General features: G+C 42.6%; 1 protein-coding gene across 3 annotated transcripts in view; it reads left to right on the top strand.

The window, feature by feature from the left end:
* The window catches only part of TAF1 (TATA-box binding protein associated factor 1), a gene marked incomplete at its 5' end in the record, with an annotated part of 37,590 nt that overhangs the window by 12,058 nt on the left and 4,509 nt on the right, over positions 1-21,023 (top strand). Inside the window, 22 exons of one of the 3 annotated variants that reach the window (XM_082488126.1) lie at positions 30-134; positions 1,521-1,721; positions 2,640-2,781; positions 3,544-3,674; positions 4,600-4,680; positions 5,094-5,243; positions 5,405-5,524; positions 5,696-5,871; positions 6,560-6,801; positions 9,036-9,249; positions 9,528-9,693; positions 9,856-10,067; positions 10,311-10,419; positions 10,624-10,722; positions 11,402-11,579; positions 12,964-13,031; positions 13,405-13,527; positions 15,534-15,626; positions 15,702-15,786; positions 16,289-16,356; positions 16,438-16,587; positions 20,839-20,934. In XM_082488126.1, coding sequence (XP_082344252.1) covers positions 30-134; positions 1,521-1,721; positions 2,640-2,781; positions 3,544-3,674; positions 4,600-4,680; positions 5,094-5,243; positions 5,405-5,524; positions 5,696-5,871; positions 6,560-6,801; positions 9,036-9,249; positions 9,528-9,693; positions 9,856-10,067; positions 10,311-10,419; positions 10,624-10,722; positions 11,402-11,579; positions 12,964-13,031; positions 13,405-13,527; positions 15,534-15,626; positions 15,702-15,786; positions 16,289-16,356; positions 16,438-16,587; positions 20,839-20,934 — 3,009 coding nt within the window. The remainder of the gene's footprint in view (positions 1-29; positions 135-1,520; positions 1,722-2,639; positions 2,782-3,543; positions 3,675-4,599; positions 4,681-5,093; positions 5,244-5,404; positions 5,525-5,695; positions 5,872-6,559; positions 6,802-9,035; positions 9,250-9,527; positions 9,694-9,855; positions 10,068-10,310; positions 10,420-10,623; positions 10,723-11,401; positions 11,580-12,963; positions 13,032-13,404; positions 13,528-15,533; positions 15,627-15,701; positions 15,787-16,288; positions 16,357-16,437; positions 16,588-20,838; positions 20,935-21,023) is intronic. The other 2 variants (XM_082488127.1, XM_082488125.1) reach the window with 2 other exon arrangements.

Raw genomic sequence — 21,023 nt, forward strand, 5'->3', positions numbered from 1 at the left:
GCTAACTGCACTTTCATTGCACATTGCAGAAACCTGGCAAAGACCCAGGAGCTCCAGACTGTAAATATGGAGAGACTGTTTATTGTCACACTTCTCCGTTCCTGGGTTCTCTGCATCCAGGCCAGTTACTGCAGGTGAGAAAAGCAAGCATAAGAAGACAGAGAAGTTGAACATGGAGTTAGGCAGAATGTTTTATGCCCTGTTTATTGAATCACGAATCAACTTCCAAACAAACAGATTTGGTTTCATTTCCAGTTTAAGTCTCTTTGTTTACTGATAATAATTCAGTTCTTGGCTTTTTTTTAAATATCCCTCTGTTGTATGCTTTTTAAAATTGTTGTAGGAATGATAGGAATTGCAGGAAGTGAATCTTTGCTGCTTTGCTTTGTGATGGCATTAGAAATACTGTTAGAGAGGACTGAGTGGAAGGCCAAAGCTGCTTGAATGTTGAGGAGCTCAGTAAATAGGTGTTGGAGGAGACAGATGATGTGGATTTATCATGATCCAGGATGTGTAAGCATTGTTTTGTGTACTTTGAGAATTGTGCTGCTAGTTGTCTGCTGGATGCCAGTTACTAGTCAGGTGTGTAGACCTCTGCTTTTATGAGCCTTTGTCTGTTCTTGAAATACATAGAGCTGAGATGGGGAGAGGAATTAAAGATGTTGTAATGACTACCTGGTTACAAAATCCATGATAAATGTAAAAAGAAATCGATTTCAGTCAATGCTAGCTGCTTTTGCTGCAGCAGTAATTCTGCTGTAACTTCCTGCTCTACCACAGGAAAAAAGTAAGGTGAAGGTTGATATTAGAGATTCATCACGAAACTGACTGACTTATTGTTCAAGCCTAAGAGGACTTCAGGCTTTCCAGAAGTCCTGTTTTATCTGTGATGAAGGGCCATCTCAGGGAAAGCTTTGCAATGTGGATGAGGGAAGTGTGGGAGAGTAGCGGTGAGTAAGGCTTGTGGAAGCCCTATGGATGGAGAAAACCCTTTATAGAAGAGGATGGTCTTTCTAGTTCCACTCAGTCTAGTGCCTCCTTGGCGCCAGTTTAAACTTTACCTTTAAACGCTGAACTTTGCTGCTCTCTGCTTTTCTGGTTAGGTTCTTAAAACCTCCTTCCCCAAGTAAAGTCTTCAGTCCTTGCCTCCTCCCATTCCCAGACTGTGCGTGTGTCCTGGGCTGGTTGCTGTGGTTATAGTGTTCTTCTGCGTATATGTTCTTACTACTCCTTTTTAAAGTACCTCCTTAAAGGTCAGTCCAAAGAGGTCTTCAAACTCTTTCGACATTTGTTCTAGGTTTTCTTATACTTTTGTGCTTCAGCCTCGGTTGTTCTCTGCATAAACAAGGAATGTTCTGACTGCATATCTTCGTATATTGTGATATAAATGATAGCGTGCCGTTGGAATTACTGGGATTTTTTGTTTGTTGTTTGTTTTTTTAAGGTCTTTTTTGTAGATTGAGTTACAGAAAATTTGATCAATACCTGAATTTCAAACTTGAATTTGTTTCTCTTTTTAGGCATTTGAAAACAACCTTTTCCGGGCCCCTATCTATTTACATAAGATGCCTGAAACAGATTTCCTGATTATTCGGACACGACAAGGCTATTATGTTCGAGAATTAGTGGATATTTTTGTAGTTGGTCAGGAGTGCCCACTTTATGAAGTACCTGGTCCCAACTCGAAACGAGCTAACACCCATATCAGAGATTTTCTGCAGGTATGTGATAAGAGGATAAGAGTCAGGTTGGGGATCTGAGGGGTCTTTGGAGAAAGCCCTTGGCATAGGCCTGGGCCTCACGTGGACAGACTTGATTAGAGAAGCTCATTGCCCTGCTATGGCTCCTATTTTTTTCATGGTGGGTTTTTTGGGGGTTATTTGTTTTTTTATTTTTTTTTATGTCAGGTGAGAGCACTACAAGAGATGGCTGTTAACCATACAGACTATTTTGGTTGCCGTTTAACCGTGATTTATAGGATGCTTCTTCTGTTTACTTGCATCCTATCTGAGGCTTTTTATTAGGCAAAATAAAGGGTTATAAGTTTTATATAAAAGTGTAGGAAACTGAAGACATTAGAATGAACTTTGAAATGGGTATGATGTATAAAATGAGTTATGTGGGTTTTACTAAGGGACAATTAAGGGATCTTAAAGGGTTTTATGTCCTATAACCGCACAGAATTAGAGTTGCTTCATAGGTCTCTGTTGATTTCCTAGATCTTTGGGACTGTCAGTGACCATTCAAATAAATATACCCAAATTTAGATTTTAGAGAAATTTTCTAGTAATTTACTGTCAGTTTAATTCAAAATTATAACTGAAGAGATATTTGCAGAGCAGGAAGATCCCTGCCATTCCCAGAGTTCAAATTTCTGTACCAAAGCATGATTGTTTGTAATGTGATAATGCAAAATTTCAAGGCAAATATTTTTTCCACATCTCCCTCTCAAAAAATAGCTGAACCTGAAGCAGACATGTCGCTTGGAAAGCTTATCCTAAGTAAATTTATAAGAAACAATGGGTTTTAAGTAGGAAGTCTGAAGAAGTCGCTAGAGTAACAGCATTGTCTATGCTGTCTTTGCAGGTTTGTTCTGTTCGTTCTTCGGACATCACAAATTTGTGAGTCTTGTCTTGTAGGTTTTTATTTATCGCCTCTTCTGGAAAAGCAGGGACCGTCCTCGGAGAATTCGCATGGAGGATATCAAGAAGGCCTTTCCCTCACACTCGGAGAGTAGCATACGAAAGCGGCTGAAACTTTGTGCTGATTTCAAACGCACAGGTATTTAAAGATTTTATGTGGACGTCAGCCATTCTTTGCTGCCCTTGGAGTTCCAAACAGAGCAGGAGGCAACATCTCCTCCTGATAAACCATTTTTGAAAACATCTATTTGAAGAACTGACGTGTAATCTGGTAGGTTTTTTGTTCCAATTTTTATAAATGTCCACTTTCTTTTGGCACAAGTGTGCTTGATGGTGAGAAGTGACTACAGTTTTGACATTTTTTTTTTTTATAACCCTTTGGGCAATGATTTACTTGTAAAGTAACAATGTATGACATCCACACACACATATTCGCTTCCCTTTTTGTATGGCTGTGTTGTGTTTTGCAAGCAAATACATGCCAGTAGAAGCTTGTCCCATCTTCGTTAATCTAATGGTGCTCTTGAGAGTTCCTATTTGTGTATATGCAGAATGATAAGCAGGTGGTAATACAAAGCTTTTTAGGCTAGCCATGGGGCAAAGTAGTTTGAGGTGAGGAAGTGAAAAGTGCATTAGATGCTTTTGGAATGGATTTTATACATTGAATGAGCATGAATGATGAGAGTTTGCTGATATAACAGGTGCTAAGTTAGGGGGTGTTGATTTAGACAAACGCAGAATGAAAAATCCTATCACTTTGAGTGGTATGTCACAGATATGTCATACTTGCTCCTTTTGCCAGCATTACAGCAGGGTACTGGATCTTGAAATACACTTAGGATTATGATGGCGTCCAACGTCTGTGCGAAAGTACTCAGTGTTTGATCTGTGCATTTTTCAGGGATGGACTCAAATTGGTGGGTCTTAAAGCCAGATTTCAGGTTGCCGACAGAGGAAGAGATCAGAGCAATGGTATCCCCAGAGCAGTGCTGTGCTTATTACAGCATGATTGCGGCTGAGCAGCGATTGAAGGTAAACAGTCCTTATAAGTTCTAAGGCAAGTTACTGACGAGTAGTTCTGTGAAGGGTGAGGCTAGGTAACACCTTCTGCCTAAAGCTATTTTTGCTATAAAGTAGGTGCATCAGGGCCCTTATTGATGGGCAACTTGCTAAGTTTTCTGCTATGTAAAAAGGGAGTTGACTTCTTGAAGAGAGAGACATACTCTTACCACCTATTATTTAGATAGTGAGTTAGCTATGCTCAAAGATAGCAAAGGGAAGGTATGAGAAAGGGCTTATGTTTCTACTGGGAGGTCTACAGCAGAAAGTAACCAGTATGTGGCTGTGAGAGAGACTGGTGATTTTTTTTTTTGAAGTTCAGTGCAGTAATTAGTTACGGAGTTTGTCAAAATACTGGGCAGTTTAACATCTGCAGTGCTGTCGGTCACAGCGAATCTTGCAAACACCTGTCTGTGTAAGTGTGCTTGTTTGGGATGACAAGTCATAGAATAGAATCACAGAATGGTTTAAGTTTGAAGGGACCTTAAAGATCATCTTGTTCCAACCCCCCTGCCATGGGCAGGGACACCTCCCACCAGCCCAGGTTGCTCAAAGCCCTGTCCACCCTGGCCTTGAACACCTCCAGGGATGGGGCCTCAACAACCTCTCTGGGCAACCTGTTCCAGTGCCTCACCACCCTCAGAGTGAAAATTTTTTTCCTAATACCTGTTCTATATTTCCCCTGTTCCAGTTTGAAGCCATTCTCCCTCGTCCTATCACTACATGCCCTTGTAAAAATCCCTCTCCAGCCCTTCGGATAGGCCCCCTTCAGATTCAAGAAAGTTGCTATAAGGTCTCCCCGTAGTCTCCACAGGAGATTCATAATATGTTTCTAGTTCTCTCTCCAGTAACCTTTTTAAGACTTCAGGTTCTCATTTTTCCTAATATTTCTCTGCAGGATGCAGGTTATGGGGAGAAATCCTTCTTTGCACCAGAAGAGGAGAATGAAGAGGATTTCCAAATGAAGATTGATGATGAGGTACTGTCAGAGCAATGAATGAGTGTGCATGCTAATATATAAATCAGCACGGCAGGAGAGAAACGAGGTCTGTAAATATGAAGGATGTAATTAAAGTAGGATTCAGTGGATTAAATGTTCTTGTGGCTTTGCTGGGAACTATGCTGCCAAGCTTATAACTGTGCTTGGGGATCCTTCTTGCCAGGTCCTTTCAGGAGTAGGCTTTTTGCCTTAAATGACTTTTGTGACTTACCTAGCACTTTTGTTCTTCATAGAGGTTTTATTAGGGCAGCTGAAGGATCAAGCAGCGGAATTCACCCTCATTATGTCAATTGAAATTTCTCAGTATGGTTGGAAGAATCCAAAATAAAAAGCTTGGAATTCTCCTTGATGGTAGCAGGATTGTGCAAGCATGTTTCTCTTCTTCCTGGCAGGTGCGCACAGCTCCATGGAACACCACACGAGCCTTCATTGCTGCTATGAAGGGCAAGTGCCTCCTAGAAGTAACTGGTGTAGCAGATCCTACTGGTTGTGGTGAAGGATTTTCTTATGTGAAGATTCCAAACAAACCAACTCAGCAGAAGGTATGGTTCCCAAGGTCAGGTTGAAAAGGAGCAATAACTGGAAAGACACGTGGGAGAAATGTAGTACATATTGGGGCATCAGGAAGAGAAAATATCACAAGATGAGCCTAGGAAAGACTATTATCTGATGACATTAATAGGCTGCATCTTTCTCTGAACAGGATGATAAAGAACCTCAGCCGGTGAAAAAGACAGTGACTGGCACAGATGCTGATCTGCGCCGACTTTCTCTCAAAAATGCCAAACAGCTTCTGCGTAAATTTGGAGTGCCTGAAGAGGAGGTGAGCATGAACCTGGAACAGGTTACAGAGTTCTCTCAGTAACGGATTCAGCAGCTGATGGGACGTGTACTTTTCTACTCTGACCTTGTGTGGAAAGGAGTTGAAATTCGCAGTCAGCTACCTCAGTTGTAAGTCTCTAAAGCCATTTCTGGTCTGTCTTCCTCTTTCCAGATAAAGAAGCTGTCCCGGTGGGAAGTGATTGATGTGGTACGTACGATGTCTACAGAGCAGGCTCGTTCAGGGGAAGGTCCTATGAGCAAATTTGCACGTGGGTCTCGGTTTTCTGTAGCAGAACATCAGGAGAGATACAAAGAAGAGTGTCAGCGCATCTTTGATTTACAAAATAAGTAAGTTCTTATCTGATGTTTACAGCCTTGAACCCCACCCTGTCCCCACCTTAAAAGTCCAGAACTATGTGTGCCTGGGGCTCGCTGATATGTAGTGGTAGAGATGTTGATTCAGCTGGTTGGGCCCACAAAATACAGCACTGAGAAAGAGGGCTTTGGCTGTTAATAGAAACTTATGCGTTAGCCTTAGTGTCTTGCTGTCATAAACCTTTTGGAAAGGTAGAATGAGTTGCATAGTCTGCCACATATAATGGCATGAAAAGTCCTACTGTTCCACAGATCAGTAGTTCACCGCCCTATTTCCTTCCTTCCGTCCGTCCGTCCGTCTGCCTTTCAGTGGTTTGCCATCTCTCTCTTGGGTAGCAGCTACCAATTCTATGTCCTATTCTTTGAACTGCCAGAAGAATTCATGCATTAATCCTTTCTCTGGCTCAAAACTTGGGAGTGGGGAGGCAATATAGTACTGTTGATGGAGAAGATTGGCTTGGAACAATTGATCTTTTGGACATTGGGATTACAGGAGGACTGAGAAGGGAATATATTGTGCCTATTCTTGTAGTAGTGATTTGCAACATTTATTTTCAAACCTTTGTGTCATTTTTACCCTTGTATTTCTGGGAAGGTAACAGGCTGATTTTTTGTGGCGGGGGGAGGAACTAAGTAACTTTCTAGGTGCCTTCTGTTTCAGGGTTCTGGAATCCACTGAGATCCTGTCAACAGACACAGATAGCAGCTCAGCTGAAGACAGTGACTTTGAAGAGATGGGAAAAAATATTGAGAATATGTTACAGAACAAGAAAACCAGTTCTCAGCTCTCTCGGGAAAGAGAAGAGCAGGAACGAAAGGAATTGCAAAGGATGCTTCTGGGAGAAGACAGTGGCAATGACAAAGAGAGGGGCAAAAAGGACAGGAGAGACAAAAAGGGGCTGTGTAAGTAGTGGCAACCAGCAGAATGTGCCTGGGAAGGGATGCAGAACTTTGTGTCAGGCTGCAAAGTGTGGTGATCTGGCTTCTCGGAGGAGAGTGGGAATTCCTTACAGGGAGAATGCATAGGCATGCTTATTTGGGGCTGCTTCTTTCTCCTGAGCTGAAAATGCATTTAAAGTGTTTTTTTGCTCCATAGCTTTTCTTATTTTGAACTATGAACTTACTCTTTTTTTTAGATATTCACTGCTGCTTGCTGCTTAAGTTTCCCCTTTTTGGGGGGGGGTGGGGTGGGTGGGTTGTTTTTGAGTAGTTGTCTTAAGATGTGTTCACAAATAGTTCCTGCAACCAGCTTATGGTACTGCAATTGGATCTTCTGTGTAAACACAGCTACATATGTGAAACAGATACTCTCAATATGTAGGCTGATAGCAGTGTCTGTTATGCTGTTTGCTGCAGCAGTGTGTTTGGGAGGTAATTGGGCAGCTGCCAGATTTGGATCCCCTGGAGACATGTTTATTTTAAGTGCATTCCAACAGAGAACTAAACATGTCCTGAACTGGCAGGTAAAAGGGTTTGACCTGTGAACAAGCTTCTGTGTATGACGGTGTTCATGACCACTGTTACTTGTTGCATGTGTATGAGCAAAGTTGAGCTCTGCTGCTTCTGAGTCAGCATTGTTGTTGCTGTTGGAAACCCAGATTGGGAACAAATCACTAATTAAATAACTGCTGGAATAATTTAGTAAGGGATATGTGGGTGATTTGCTGATGATTGTTGCCTTATGAAAGATATCCAGTGTTATAGAATCACAGAATGGTTTAGGTTGGAAGGAACCTTAAAGATCATCTTGTTCCAACCCCCCTGCCATGGGCAGGGACACCTCCCACCAGCCCAGGTTGCTCAAAGCCCTGTCCACCCTGGCCTTGAACACCTCCAGGGATGGGGCCTCCACAACTTCCCTGGACAATTTGTTCCAGTGCTTCATCATTCTCAAAGTGAAAAATTTCTCTCTAATCTGAATCTCCCTTCTTCCAGTTTGAAGCCATTCCCCCCTGCCCTATCACATGTCCTTGTAAAAAGTCCCTCTCCAGCTTTCTTGTAGGCGCCCTTCAGCTGCTATAAAGTCTCCCCAGAGCCTTCTCCAGGCTGAACAACCCCAACTCTCTCAGCCTGTCTTTACAGCAGAGGTGCTCCAGCACTCTGATCATCTTCGTGGCCTCCTCTGGACCCACTCCAACGGTTCCATGTCCTTCTGCTGTTGAGGGCTCCAGAGCTGGACACAGTACTCCAGGTGGGGTCTCCCCAGAGTGGAGCAGAGGGGCAGGATCCCCTCCCTCGCCCTACTGGCCACGCTTCTTTTGATGCTGCCCAGGATGCGGTTGGCCGCCTGGGCTGCGAGTGCACATTGCCAGCTCATGTAGAGCTTCTCATCCACCAGCATCCCCAAGTCCTTCTCAGGGCTGCTTTCCATCCGTTTTCTGCCCAGCCTGGATTTGTGCATGGGATTGTCCCAGCCCACATGCAGGACTCTGCACTTGGCCTTGTTGAACTTCATGAGGTTGGCATGGGCCCATCTCTCCAGCCTGTCCAGGTCCCTCTGGATGGCATCCCTTCCCTCCAGTGTGTCGGCCACTCCACACAGCTTGGTGTCGTCGGCAAACTTGCTGAAGGTGCACTCCATCCCAACATCCACATCACCGACAAAGATGTTAAATAGTGCCGGTCCCAGTACTGACCCCTGAGGAACACCACTTGTCACTTACCTTGAACAAAATCTCTCAACCAAAGTTATGGGTGGTGCTGGAAAGATTCTGTGGTCACGCAAGATAAGTCTAGCTCACTGTTGTAGCACTGGTTGGAGAACTGGATAATCGTTGACTTGCAGTTTCTGCCAGATCTCCAGACCTATCATCAAAACCACTGTAACGATAAGCAATCTGCAGGGCCATGTTGCAGTTGCCTTACAGGTTGCGCTTAGGCACCTGCGGGTCCTTGTTGACTGTAGCTGTTCCTTTTGGCTTTGTCATCCCTGTGGATAATTCAGTATTATACCTTTGTTTCAGGTTGATATGTGCCATGATAAGAGAACATAAACGAGCAAGGGAAAGTCTTCTGTTGCTTAGGTTTTCCTGGATAGGTGTCTTGAAGTTTTTAACCCAAAACTATCTGCTCTATTTAAACAATGATGTTTCTACAATGTGAAAGAAATTAAAAGCAAATAAAACACTCTGTTGTAGCATCAGCTTCAGGAGCCTCAGCAAATTCTCACAAAGATGATGACACTGCCTCTGTAACCAGCCTTAATTCTTCTGCCACTGGCCGCCGCCTCAAAATCTATCGCACATTTAGAGATGAGGATGGGAAAGAATATGTGAGGTGTGAGACAGTTCGAAAGCCGGCTGTTATTGATGCCTACTGCCGAATACGGACTACTAAGGATGAAGAGTTCATGTAAGACCTATGCGATTTTTTTCTTTTTTTTTTTTTCTTTTTAACTTTGTGTGTAGAGTATTTCATTCTGTTGGCAGCATGAAAAAAGGTAGAATTGAGTGTAGAAGCCTGGCACTGTAATTGTGTAGAGACAGAGAGATGTAATGGCTGTCCATTGGACGGTATTACAAATTTTGTACGGTGATTGACCTGGCAGAAGAGTACCTGGTAAATCATCAACTCAGATGAAAATCTTTGTGGTTTTTGTTTTGGTTTTGTTTTCCCCCTTCTTCCCCCAGACGAAAGTTTGCTCTATTTGATGAACAGCACCGTGAGGAAATGCGGAAGGAGCGGCGCAGGATACAGGAACAATTACGGCGGTTAAAACGGAACCAAGAAAAAGAGAAACTCAAGGGCCCTCCAGAAAAGAAGCCCAAGAAAATGAAAGAGCGTCCAGACTTGAAAGTAAGCATATCGATACATAAAGCATGCTAACAGGTGTTGGGTATTGGAGAAGTTTTCTGTTCTAGTGATGTCCTGACTATAGGGGATTTTAATGATACTTTGCCTCTAAATTAGGAGCCTGTGTATGAATTCTGATCTGTCATCTTTCTTACATTTTTGCAGCTAAAATGTGGAGCATGTGGTGCAATTGGCCATATGAGGACTAATAAGTTCTGCCCTCTTTACTACCAAACAAATGCGCCACCTTCTAATCCTGTTGCAATGACTGAGGAGCAGGAGGAAGAGCTGGAAAAAACAGTCATTCACAATGATAATGAAGAACTCATCAAAGTAGAAGGAACAAAAATTGTCCTGGGAAAACAACTGATTGAGAGGTAAGGGAAAAGGCAGAGATACTGATGATTAGTAAGAAAAAACAATTCAGAGGTTAGTGCAGAATACTCACGTATATTAATCACAGGAATAAAGTGACAGGGTTTTACACAGACTATTACTAGTGTATTTTGATTGTGTATTTGGTATTATGGCAGATGGGACCAGAGCCCATACTGGGGGACAAGTGGTCTTGATTCACAAGAGGGCTGGAGAAACTATTACGCTTTTTTGTTTTTACCTAGTGCCGATGAGGTTCGCAGGAAATCACTGGTCCTGAAGTTTCCTAAACAGCAGCTTCCTCCAAAGAAGAAACGGCGAGTAGGGACAACCGTTCACTGTGATTACCTGAATGTGAGTGAAGGTGTTACTGAGCTGATTGCAGCATCTCTATTTCTGTTTGTACCAACCGGCCAGTTTTTGTTACTCCTGTGTATCCTCTGCATGCAATGGAGATACCTGCCTAGTAAATGAATAAACTAAATTGCCTAGGATTTCTGTGGGTCGATATTTTGCATCTTGGAACTGCCTTAATTTTTCTGCGTCTGATTTTTTTAGCGTCCTCATAAATCTATCCACCGACGGCGAACAGATCCCATGGTGACGCTGTCATCTATCTTGGAGGGCATCATCAATGACATAAGGGATCTTCCTAATGTAAGTTTAAGCTATGAGATCAAAAACCCGTGTCTTAAGCAATATGATTGAAGTAGGTTGGTTGTAGACACCAAAACGATGCTAGGCTTTTCTCAGATGAGGGTTGTACCACCCCTTTCCCCCCTGCCTTGCACACAGTTGGTGTGTGCCATTTCATAAGTTAGCTCAGCTCAGAATCTTTTTTGAAATTAAAACATCCATGTCAGTAAATAATGTTGAATAGTTTTGTATGTGTGCATATTCAGAGCCTGGGATTTGATTTTTTTTTTTTTTTTCCAACAAAACCAGAAAAAGATGCATAACACTTGATGTAGCGATGTGCAATACTTTTATATGTGTGACGCTGGAGAAAATTATGTACTTCCCTATTTCTGACCAGATTTTACCAGAAACTTGCAAAATCAAAAGATTAAATGGAAGACTTGAGTTGAAACAAGAATTTAAAGTTCAATTTCTTGATTTTTGTGCTGCATAACCAAAAATACCATCTGAGAATTCTTTGTGAGATTTTTCTTCTTATAATGGTATTAAAGAACATTTTGTAGAAGGAAGTGATAGCCACTGTGGGGCTGAGCTTATCGTATTTTCCCTGGTGCCTACTCAACTGTGGAGGTTAAACTGAGATTGGCTGTGCTAGTACTGCGTTAATAAGCATTCATTTTTTTCTTTTCTTCCTCAGACATACCCCTTTCATACACCTGTAAATCCAAAAGTTGTCAAAGATTATTATAAGATTATTACTCGGCCCATGGATTTACAGACCCTGCGTGAAAATGTTCGTAAGCGGCAGTACCCATCCCGAGAAGAGTTCAGAGAACATCTGGAACTAATTGTTAAGAACAGTGCGACGTACAATGGTAGGCTATTGACAGTGTGAGGAAACTGTGTTTCTGTGAATAGGTTGTATGTGTATGAGGTGTGGGTCCTTTACTTTTAGAAATAACGAAAGCAACAGAAAAGCAGAATAAATTCACTGTCAGATGGCAACAATAAACGTGTTTTTCCAGATATCCTGGAAGACTATATTAATGTTAATGAGCTAATTCATAAATAAGAAAGAAGGGGACCTGACCATTTAACAATAACTAAATGATGACTGTGATGTGGTAACTGAAGTTTAATTATGAACCTCTCAATGACTGAGGACACTGGTGCGTGTATTAAGTCAAACTGCACTGAAGCAGCCCTGCGTATCCCCTTCATATAAGGTGAAGCAAAGCAAAACATTGTTTTCAGTAGACTACGTTTTGAGTGTCCTTCCTTTTTCCTTTCAGACATGGATTGGTGGGGAGAACCTTGTGAACTTATTTACTCAATATTGTACTTTAATGAATGAATCTTTCAATACAATTAGGAATAGTTCACACCTTCTGAAGCCATTGCCTCGGAACATGCGGTTTTGAGTAGAGTTTACTGGAATGATTTTGCGTGTTTTGGTTCTTAGTTGCAGTAATTTTTTTCCCCATTTGGGAATGTGAGAAAGCTAGTTTAAAAAAATAAAAAGCATAGATTCTGCAGTAAAGCATGGCTCTGCTGGGGAAAAGTGCTGATTCATTGAGCAGCTGTAGGTCAGCTGTATTCTGACTGCTGATAGAAAGGTCTTTGTCCAAAAGGTATTAATTCAACAGATAAAAAATCTTCCCAGCTGCATCGAGCCTCTCTGGGCTGTGCAGCATTCAGTGTGACACTGACAGCACTGGTTTTGTGCCTTTACTGCTTGCTTTATTATTTTGACAGTTAAGTCCCTTCTCTATCCCTTAGATCTGTTTGCAAATATCTGTTGCAAATACTTGTTTCCATGTCCGAGCAATTGTGAAATTACTTTAAGCTGTAGTTTTCTGAGTATTCCTTAAATGTCCATCTTACTGTCCTTAGCAGTTCTGCTTCACTGACTGGATTTAGTGAAGGAAACAGAAGTTTCATGATTTACACTCTGAAAATTTGGCAAAGGTGGAGGGCTTAGAGGCCAGTCTTCCACAGGCACAGCTGCTTTCCCCATAGGGTTTCCAAACCTTAACAGAATGCATACCAAAAGCATGACTATTTGCTACAAATAACCTTTTGTCATATAAGATCAATACTGAATTTTAGTAATTGTGTGTATTGAGAATATACTTCCTCCCCATTGTGCTAGAGATATAATCAGTGATGCTTTAGGAGTAAAGGTTAATTCCTGTTGTGACATAATTGGCCTTTTTAATCAGTCTGGAGTATCTCACCATACTTGCTGTGTGTTTGCAGGGCCAAAGCACTCACTGACACAGATATCTCAGTCCATGCTGGACCTGTGTGATGAGAAGCTGAAAGAGGCAAGTCTTGTGAATGAGTTGTGGTCAGAGTGGAGAGGGAGGGGATGATCGGGGGTGGTTGAGGAATTTGAGGACAGAGGACGTGAGTAGGCAAATAAGGAGAGTAGAATAATAAGAGGACTCCTCTGCCCACCCCGGGGTGTATTTGAATTTTTACAATTTAAAACAGTTCACATTGGAGTCTTTCTCAAAAAAAACAGATGCTCATTTGTTACTTGTGTTACTTTATCTTGTATGTAGGCTTATATCTAGGCTGTTATCCTCTCTTATTTACACGTGTCTTCATAAAAAGGTGAATGGGAGTCTTACTGGGACGTTAATTAACACCTATTAATCTCGGGCCAACCACTGGTGTTCCTTACTTTTGTTGCAGAAGGAAGATAAACTGGCTCGATTAGAAAAAGCAATTAATCCCCTCCTGGATGATGATGACCAAGTGGCCTTTTCCTTCATTTTGGATAACATTGTCACTCAAAAGATGATGGCAGTTCCAGATGTATGTACCTTGAGTGTGTGTGTGTGATATGAAAAATGGGCTGATATAGTCCCGTGGCTGTATATTTACATTGTTGTCCTTAGTGCACTGCAAAAAAAAACCCTAAACGACAGAGTGCTCTGTCAGGGAGCTGGCCTGTGATTTTTCTGAGTGGCACAGACACACCTGTACTCACCCCCTTCACTGGAGCAAAGGTCCGGAAGTGACGGCTGGGTTCCACTTTTTTTTCTGCTCCTGCCACTCCTTAATAGTGCCTGTGTCAACCTCCCATTAATATAAAACCACTGATTTTCATTAAGCATGGTCATTATGAAACATACTCTTCTGCTGCTTATGCAGCACTTGCTTTGGTAGATCTCAAAGCACTCTCCAAAGGTACAGCTTTCAGGTGCAAATGAATCGCAGAATCACAGAATCACAGAATTTTCAGAGTTGGAAGGGACCTCTAGAGATCATCTAGTCCCACTCCCCTGCCAAAGCAGGATTGCCCAGAGCACATTACTCAGGACTGCATCCAGGCGGGTCTTGAAAATCTCCAGGGAAGGGGACTCCACAACCTCCCTGGGCAGCCTGATCCAGTGCTCTGTCACCCTCACCGTAAAGAAGTGTTTCCGTGTATTTGAACGGAACTTCCTGTGTTCTAACTTGTGCCCACTGCCCCTCGTCCTGTCACTTGGAACCAATGAAAAGAGCCTGGCTCCATCCTCCTTCAACCCACCCTTTAGATACTTGTACGCCATAATAAGGTCTCCCCTCAGCCTTCTCTTCTCCAGGCTAAAGAGTCCCAGCTCTCTCAGCCTTTCCTCATAAGGGAGGTGCTCCAAGCCCTTAATCATCTTAGTTGCCCTTTGCTGGACTCGCTCCAGCAGTTCCCTGTCCCTCTTGAACTGGGGAGCCCAAAACTGGACACAGTATTCCAGTTGTGGCCTCACCAGTGCCGAGTAGAGGGGGAGAATGACCTCCCTCGACCTACTGGCCACACTCTTCCCTATGCAGCCCAGGATTCTATTGGCCTTTTTGGCGACAAGGGCACATTGCTGGGCCATGGATAATTTACTGTCTACCATGACCCCCAGATCCTTCTCCTCAGAGCTACTTCCCAGCAGGTCAGCCCCTAACCTGTACTGGTGTCTAGCATTCTTCCTCCCCAGGTGCAGGACCTTGCACTTGGTTTTGTTGAACCTCATTAGGTTCTTCTCTGCCCAGCTCTCCAGCCTGTCCAGGTCACGCTGGATGGCAGCACAGCCCTCTGGGGTGTCAGCCACCCCACCCAGTGGCTGAAACACAAGCTGATTTCTAATTGATCAGGTTTATTCAATGTTGTACTAGGTTGTTAGTATTAAAAAACCCCCCAAACAATAACCTCAAGCCTACCAAGTACAACTGCACAAATAAGGACTTCAGTGTCACTCATCTATAATGTGTGAGGTGTCTGAATGGCATAAGGAACAAGAGTCTGTAGTGGTTAGACTGAATGAGAGAGGGCTTAATGTCTGTTGTCTTTAAGACTTTGTTGGTTCCATTCTCTGTTGTCACCAAGTTCTCATTTCTGATGTTTAGGAACAGATTGTAGAGTTTTTCTATGCCGTCACACCGTGGTGAACAGTTAAATTGGTATATAGAGCCCTTGTTGTGAGATCAGACCTAGGTTTATATTCTTTGTTCATTGTACAAGCAGTGAGTGTTCTTACTGGACACTGCAGTTATGTTGTGGAGGAAATAGTGATATTAAATAGAAAAGCCCTTTGTATGATTATTTTATTGTATTACATGTTCCTACTGTTAAACAGGTATCAACAGGCCTAGTTAAAAATCCAACTGGTTGATCTTTTTTCTGTGTCCCTCCTGAAGCTAAAAGATTGGATTCAAGGTGATTTGTGATAAATATTTCCCATACATTTTGAGTGTTAATTAGTTCTGGAGGCTCGTTTTATGAAATTTGTAGCTCAATCTGTGAAATATTCTATGCAGAAGCTTTCTAAACTTGTCTGTTGTCTTTCCTCCAGTCTTGGCCATTTCATCATCCAGTTAACAAAAAGTTTGTTCCGGATTATTACAAGGTGATTGCTAATCCAATGGACCTGGAGACTATCCGCAAGGTGGGTAGCTTGAACTGAGCAGCCACTTGAGAGATGTTTAGACTTGATTACTTACTGGGTGACAATCTCTTCCAGAATATCTCCAAACACAAATACCAGAACAGAGAGACTTTCCTGAACGATGTTAACCTCATCCTTGCCAACAGCATTAAGTACAATGGTAGGTGGTGAAAATAAGGCTTCAGCTGCCTTCTGTACTTAAATGAATCCATCTGTGCACCTGTTCTTTAGTGCTGTCAAAGCCCGAAGCCGTGAATCCTGAGACTGGTTGTTGCTTTCCTTGCCTGCTGAGAAAAGGGATGCTTAAACAGTGATGTTATCACTGTCACGTGCTGCTTTAATTAAAATCATGTGCAGAATGGGGCAGTTACATTTGGGGAGGATTTTCTACACATCTCTGCTTCAGTTATTTGTTTCTGGGAATTTCTTTGAGATTGACAGTGTACAACCTTCCGATCTCCTAAATCATCTTTTTAATGCTGGAACAAACTGGTTGCTCTTTGTTAGTTGAATGTGAACCCTGATTTATATTTCTCCTTAAATCAGAAGGTGCCGAGATTTAGGGACCTGTGTCATGAGAGCTGTGTAACCAAAACCAGTCTTTCTGTCTCAGCAGCTGAGCGAATGTCAGAATGCATAAAGAGATTTGTTTGTTACTACAGGTCCAGACAGTCAGTACACCAAAACAGCCCAGGAGATTGTAAATATCTGTTACCAGACTTTAGCTGAGGTATGTGGACAACTCTACTGTAATGTTTTTGTATGTTTGAATTTTCTGTTCTGCAACCTTAGCAAGCTTCTTTATTCTTAGTATGATGAGCACCTGACGCAACTTGAGACAGACATCTCTACTGCTAAGGAAGCAGCACTAGAGGAGGCAGATCTGGAAAGTCTTGATCCTATGACCCCTGGTCCCTACACTCCACAGGCAAGTGACCAAGTTTTCACTTCCTTTCTTTTAGTTTCAATTTCCTGGATGTTCTGTCTAGGGGTGCCTCTGTTTACTGTTCTCCATCTGTCTGCAGTTTCTCTTTTAGTAGACTGTCTTGTTGGATGGTGTGCTAACAGCTGTTTTTTAAGGATAAATATGAGAAGTGTTTACAATGCTTCAGAGAGTGAGATACCTAAGACAAAGAAGGTAATTTGCCAAGCAACTTGCAACTGGTCTCAAGATGAGCTGTGTACGGTCAGGTACAACTGAATGTTGGTTGGAAATTCAAAGACTGTGCAAGGGTAGCAGTTAGAAACCCTCAGAAGGCAAGCAGCGAAAAGGTAAGGAGAACATGAGGGAAAAAAATCATCTGTCTGAGAAGATGCTGGAGAACTGTTTGGTGGGGGTATTGTTCAAGAAGCTTATTGCTATGAGCAAAGAAACTGCCTAGTATGGTTAGCAAAGTAGGACTCCTCTGCATTCTTTAGTGGGATTCTTTACATTTCTTAGTTCTAACGGAAAAAGCTTTTTTTTTTTCTCTTCACTATTATTTTATAGCAGACAATTGTGTGTGTCAGTTGTTTTGTATGTATTACAGACCAAGTTGGAAGCACAATTTATACTGGAGATTGTGTGACAGACTGCTTTTTCAGTGGTTATAAAGCTTATAAAATTTTGCCAAACTGTAGACCTTTTTTTTTTTTTTAATGCTGCTTCATGCCTTGGACTGTTTGGCTGTTTTTAAAAACAGCAGTAAAAAACTTTTACCAGGAATGACACGTTCATTCCTGAAAAATAAAATTGCCTTTGGAATTTCCCTGATAAGCTGGGTAGCGGTTCAGGGAATGTCATCGTGGTGTCTGAGATATGTCTTTTTTTTATTTGGAAAAACTGTTGAAGTTCATAAGCCTTAGGAAAGATCTCTCTGTTAATAACTGAATGATCAAAATTCAAATGTTGTATACTGAACTGAACATTAGGAAAGAATTTTTCACAGAAAGAGTGGTCGGGCATTGGAATAGACTGCCCAGAGAGGTGGTTGAGTCACCATCCCTGGATGTGTTTAAGGGATGTTTAGATGTGGTGTTGGGGGATATGGTGTAGGGGAGAACTTTGTAGAGTAGGGTAGATGGTTGGACTCGATGATCCCAAGGGTCTCTTCCAACCTAGACAATTCTATGATTCTATACCCAGTGTAGGACGACAGAGCAGAGCTTTCTTTACGTTTTTCATCCCCATTGTAGACCAATAATTTTTGTATTCTGTGCAAGTCTGGTGTGATTATATCTGGAAAGTTGCATTTAATTTTAGTAAAATCAGAGCAGAAAAGAGGAGCTTGAAGTTCAGGATCAATTTACTATATTATAAAGATTATTTTTAAGAGAAAAATGAGTTTTAAATTTGTTTAGGTAATAAGTACACAAAGATTATATGGCTGGAGCCAAGATAGCAGGCTACAAACAATTTTAGAGCAATATTTAACACGGAATCATGGAATTTTCAGAGTTGGAAGGGACCTCTAGAGATCATCTAGTCCAACTCCCCTGCTAAAGCAGGATTGCCCAGAGCGCATTACTCAGGACTGCATCCAGGCGGGTCTTGAAAATCTCCAGAGAAGGGGACTCCACCACCTCCCTGGGCAGCCTGTTCCAGTGCTCTGTCACCCTCACCGTAAAGAAGTTTTTCCGTGTATTTGAACGGAACTTCCTATGTTCTAACTTGTGCCCATTGCCCCTCGTCCTGTCACTGGGAACCATTGAAAAGAGCCTGGCTCCATCCTCCTTCAACCCACCCTTTAGATACTTGTATGCCATAATAAGGTCTCCCCTCAGCCTTCTCTTCTCCAGGCTAAAGAGTCCCAGCTCTCTCAGCCTTTCCTCATAAGGGAGATGCTCCAAGCCCTTAATTATCTTAGTTGCTCTTCGCTGGACTCGCTCCAGCAGTTCCCTGTCCCTCTTGAACTGGGGAGCCCAAAATTGGACACAGCATTCCAGTTGTGGCCTCACCAGTGCAGAGTAGAGGGGGAGAATGACCTCCCTCGACCTACTGGCCACACTCTTCCCTATGCAGCCTAGGATTCCATTGGCCTTTTTGGCGACAAGGGCACATTGCTGGGCCATGGATAATTTACTGTCTACCATGACCCCCAGATCCTTCTCCTCAGAGCTACTTCCCAGCAGGTCCGCCCCTAACCTATACTGGTGCCTAGCATTCTTCCTTCCCAGGTGCAGGACCTTGCACTTTCATCCATACATCCAACACATCCATCCAACACACTCCATCCATCTCTCCCCACAAAAAAAACCCACCCAAATTTGGCATTGTAGGAAGCTAGAAAGAACTTGTGAGGAATGATGATTGAATTCAACAGGGTGGGAACTGAGTATCACAGAAAAAGACCTTCCTGGCAGCACGAACTGTCAGGCTGCAAGGGAGTCTTTGGAGATTGAGTTGTTGAAACTATCTATTAACACATTTCAAGGAAGATTAGATGGAATCAAGGATGATCCCAGTACCTCAGAGAATGAGGGACATTCTTCTCTCTGTCTGATGGTTTCCTTCCCAAGAGCAGTAGTACCTGTTCTGATTTTTTTTTTTATTCAAGTTGGTGATCAGGAGAGAGGAAGAGAGGCCTGAGCAGTGAACTGCCTCTTCAGAGTCTGCTCCTTCTCTGGTCTTGCTAAAGGAGAGAGCTCCCTGAGCTTCTCCCTTGAACTTGTCGTCCGAAGGCCACCTTTTCCCTCTGCTTCTTGGCTGGAGGTACACTCCTGCTTCCCACGTGCCCAGACTTGTCACAGATGATCTGGTGATGGGTGCTTGGCTTTAGTTCCCTTTATTGCAAATGCAATTGAGATGACTAATATTTATCTCCCCATATGTTTCTTCAGGAGTTGGATTCCAGGATGTAAAAAGCAAATACAGCAAGTAGAGAGCTGTCAGTAGTTCACAAATTCTTAGGAAGCCTGTTTTGCCTAATTTAAATGGCATTGCTGCTGTTCTTAATTTCAGGGTTGTCATGATACATAAACTGTGTATTATAAGGGCATTTTGTCAAAATCCTAATCTGTAGTTCCTCATTAACTCTTCAGAGGTTAAACGGCATGCGAACTACAGTTTGGCTTTTAGAACACTTTAGCCATACCCTCCTTTTTTCTTGCTTTTCTCAGCTTTGGTGACTCTTGAGGCAGTGATTGCATAGAACTGAATGAAAGTTGAAGCTTCGCTATTTCATACGTGATAAACTTTTTCCAGTTCTGATAGCAGCATTTGTGGTTGCAACACCATTTCTATTGTAGGAACTGAAATGAAAAGGACCATGCTGAGTCACACCAAAGGTTGATGTGATCGAGTATTCTGTCTGGCAGGGACCAGAAGTAAGTGGATGCAAACATACAGTGATCCTTCTTACAGAGAAGCCTCTCTGCTTCTGGCAATTCGCTGTTCCGGCACCTTAACGTGGTGTTGCACCTGGACCATTCTATTTATGAGCTGCAGAGAGGCCTATTCTCTATAAATCAATCTAATCCTTTTCATAGAATCATAGAATGGTTTAGGTTGAAAGGGGGCTTAAAGATCATCTGTTTCCAGCCCCCATGCCATGGGTAGGGACACCTCCCACTAAACCAAGTATCAAAGCCCCTTGAACACTTCCAGGGATGGGGCATCCACAACTTCTCTGGGCAACCTGGGCCAGTGTCTCACCACCCTGAGAGTGAAAAATTTCTTCTTTACATCTAATCTGAATCTCCCCTCTTCCAGTTTGAAGCCATTCTCCCTCGGCCTATCTATACATGCCCTTGTAAAAAGTCCCTCTCCTGCCTTCCTGTAGGTCCCCTTTCAGATACTGGAAGGCTGCTATAAGGTCTCCCCAGAGCCTTCTCTTCTCCAGGCTGAACAACCCCAACTCTCTCAGCCTGTCCTCACAGCAGAAGTGCTCCAGCCCTCTCATCATCTTCATGGCCTCCTCTGGACCCACTCCAACATGTCCATGTCCTTTTTGGAGTCCATTTATGATTTTGGCCTCTGTAGAATAGCACTGCATAGAAGTACTGACTTCTATTTTAAAACCTTCTATTTGTTAAACTTCAAAGAACTTGTTAAACTTGTGAGCCATTGCATTTTACCGTGTTTGTTCTTTAAATAGCTTATCTGGATTAAACGGTGTTGAATAATACAAACACTGTGCTGAAAAATGCAGTCCTGAAATCCCAGTCTTGCCTCTCAAGATACTGTTAAATTTTCAGTTCAGTGTTATGTCCCCTGTTTCCACATACACTTTAGTCACCCGATTTGTATGATGCTGCAGTCTATCAAGATGAGAGCCATTTGTCTGCTCTGCACACTCCCATCCCTGCCCCAGAGAAGCGAGGAACTCAGGTCAGAATCCTCCGTCTTTTCATGTGGTTGGAGAGTTGGGTTGTATAAGCAAATTGCTAAACGGAGACAATTAACTTTGTAGGAAACAG

Source organism: Vanellus vanellus (genome assembly GCF_965231255.1).
Source record: "Vanellus vanellus genome assembly, chromosome: 10".
NCBI lineage: Eukaryota > Metazoa > Chordata > Aves > Charadriiformes > Charadriidae > Vanellus > Vanellus vanellus.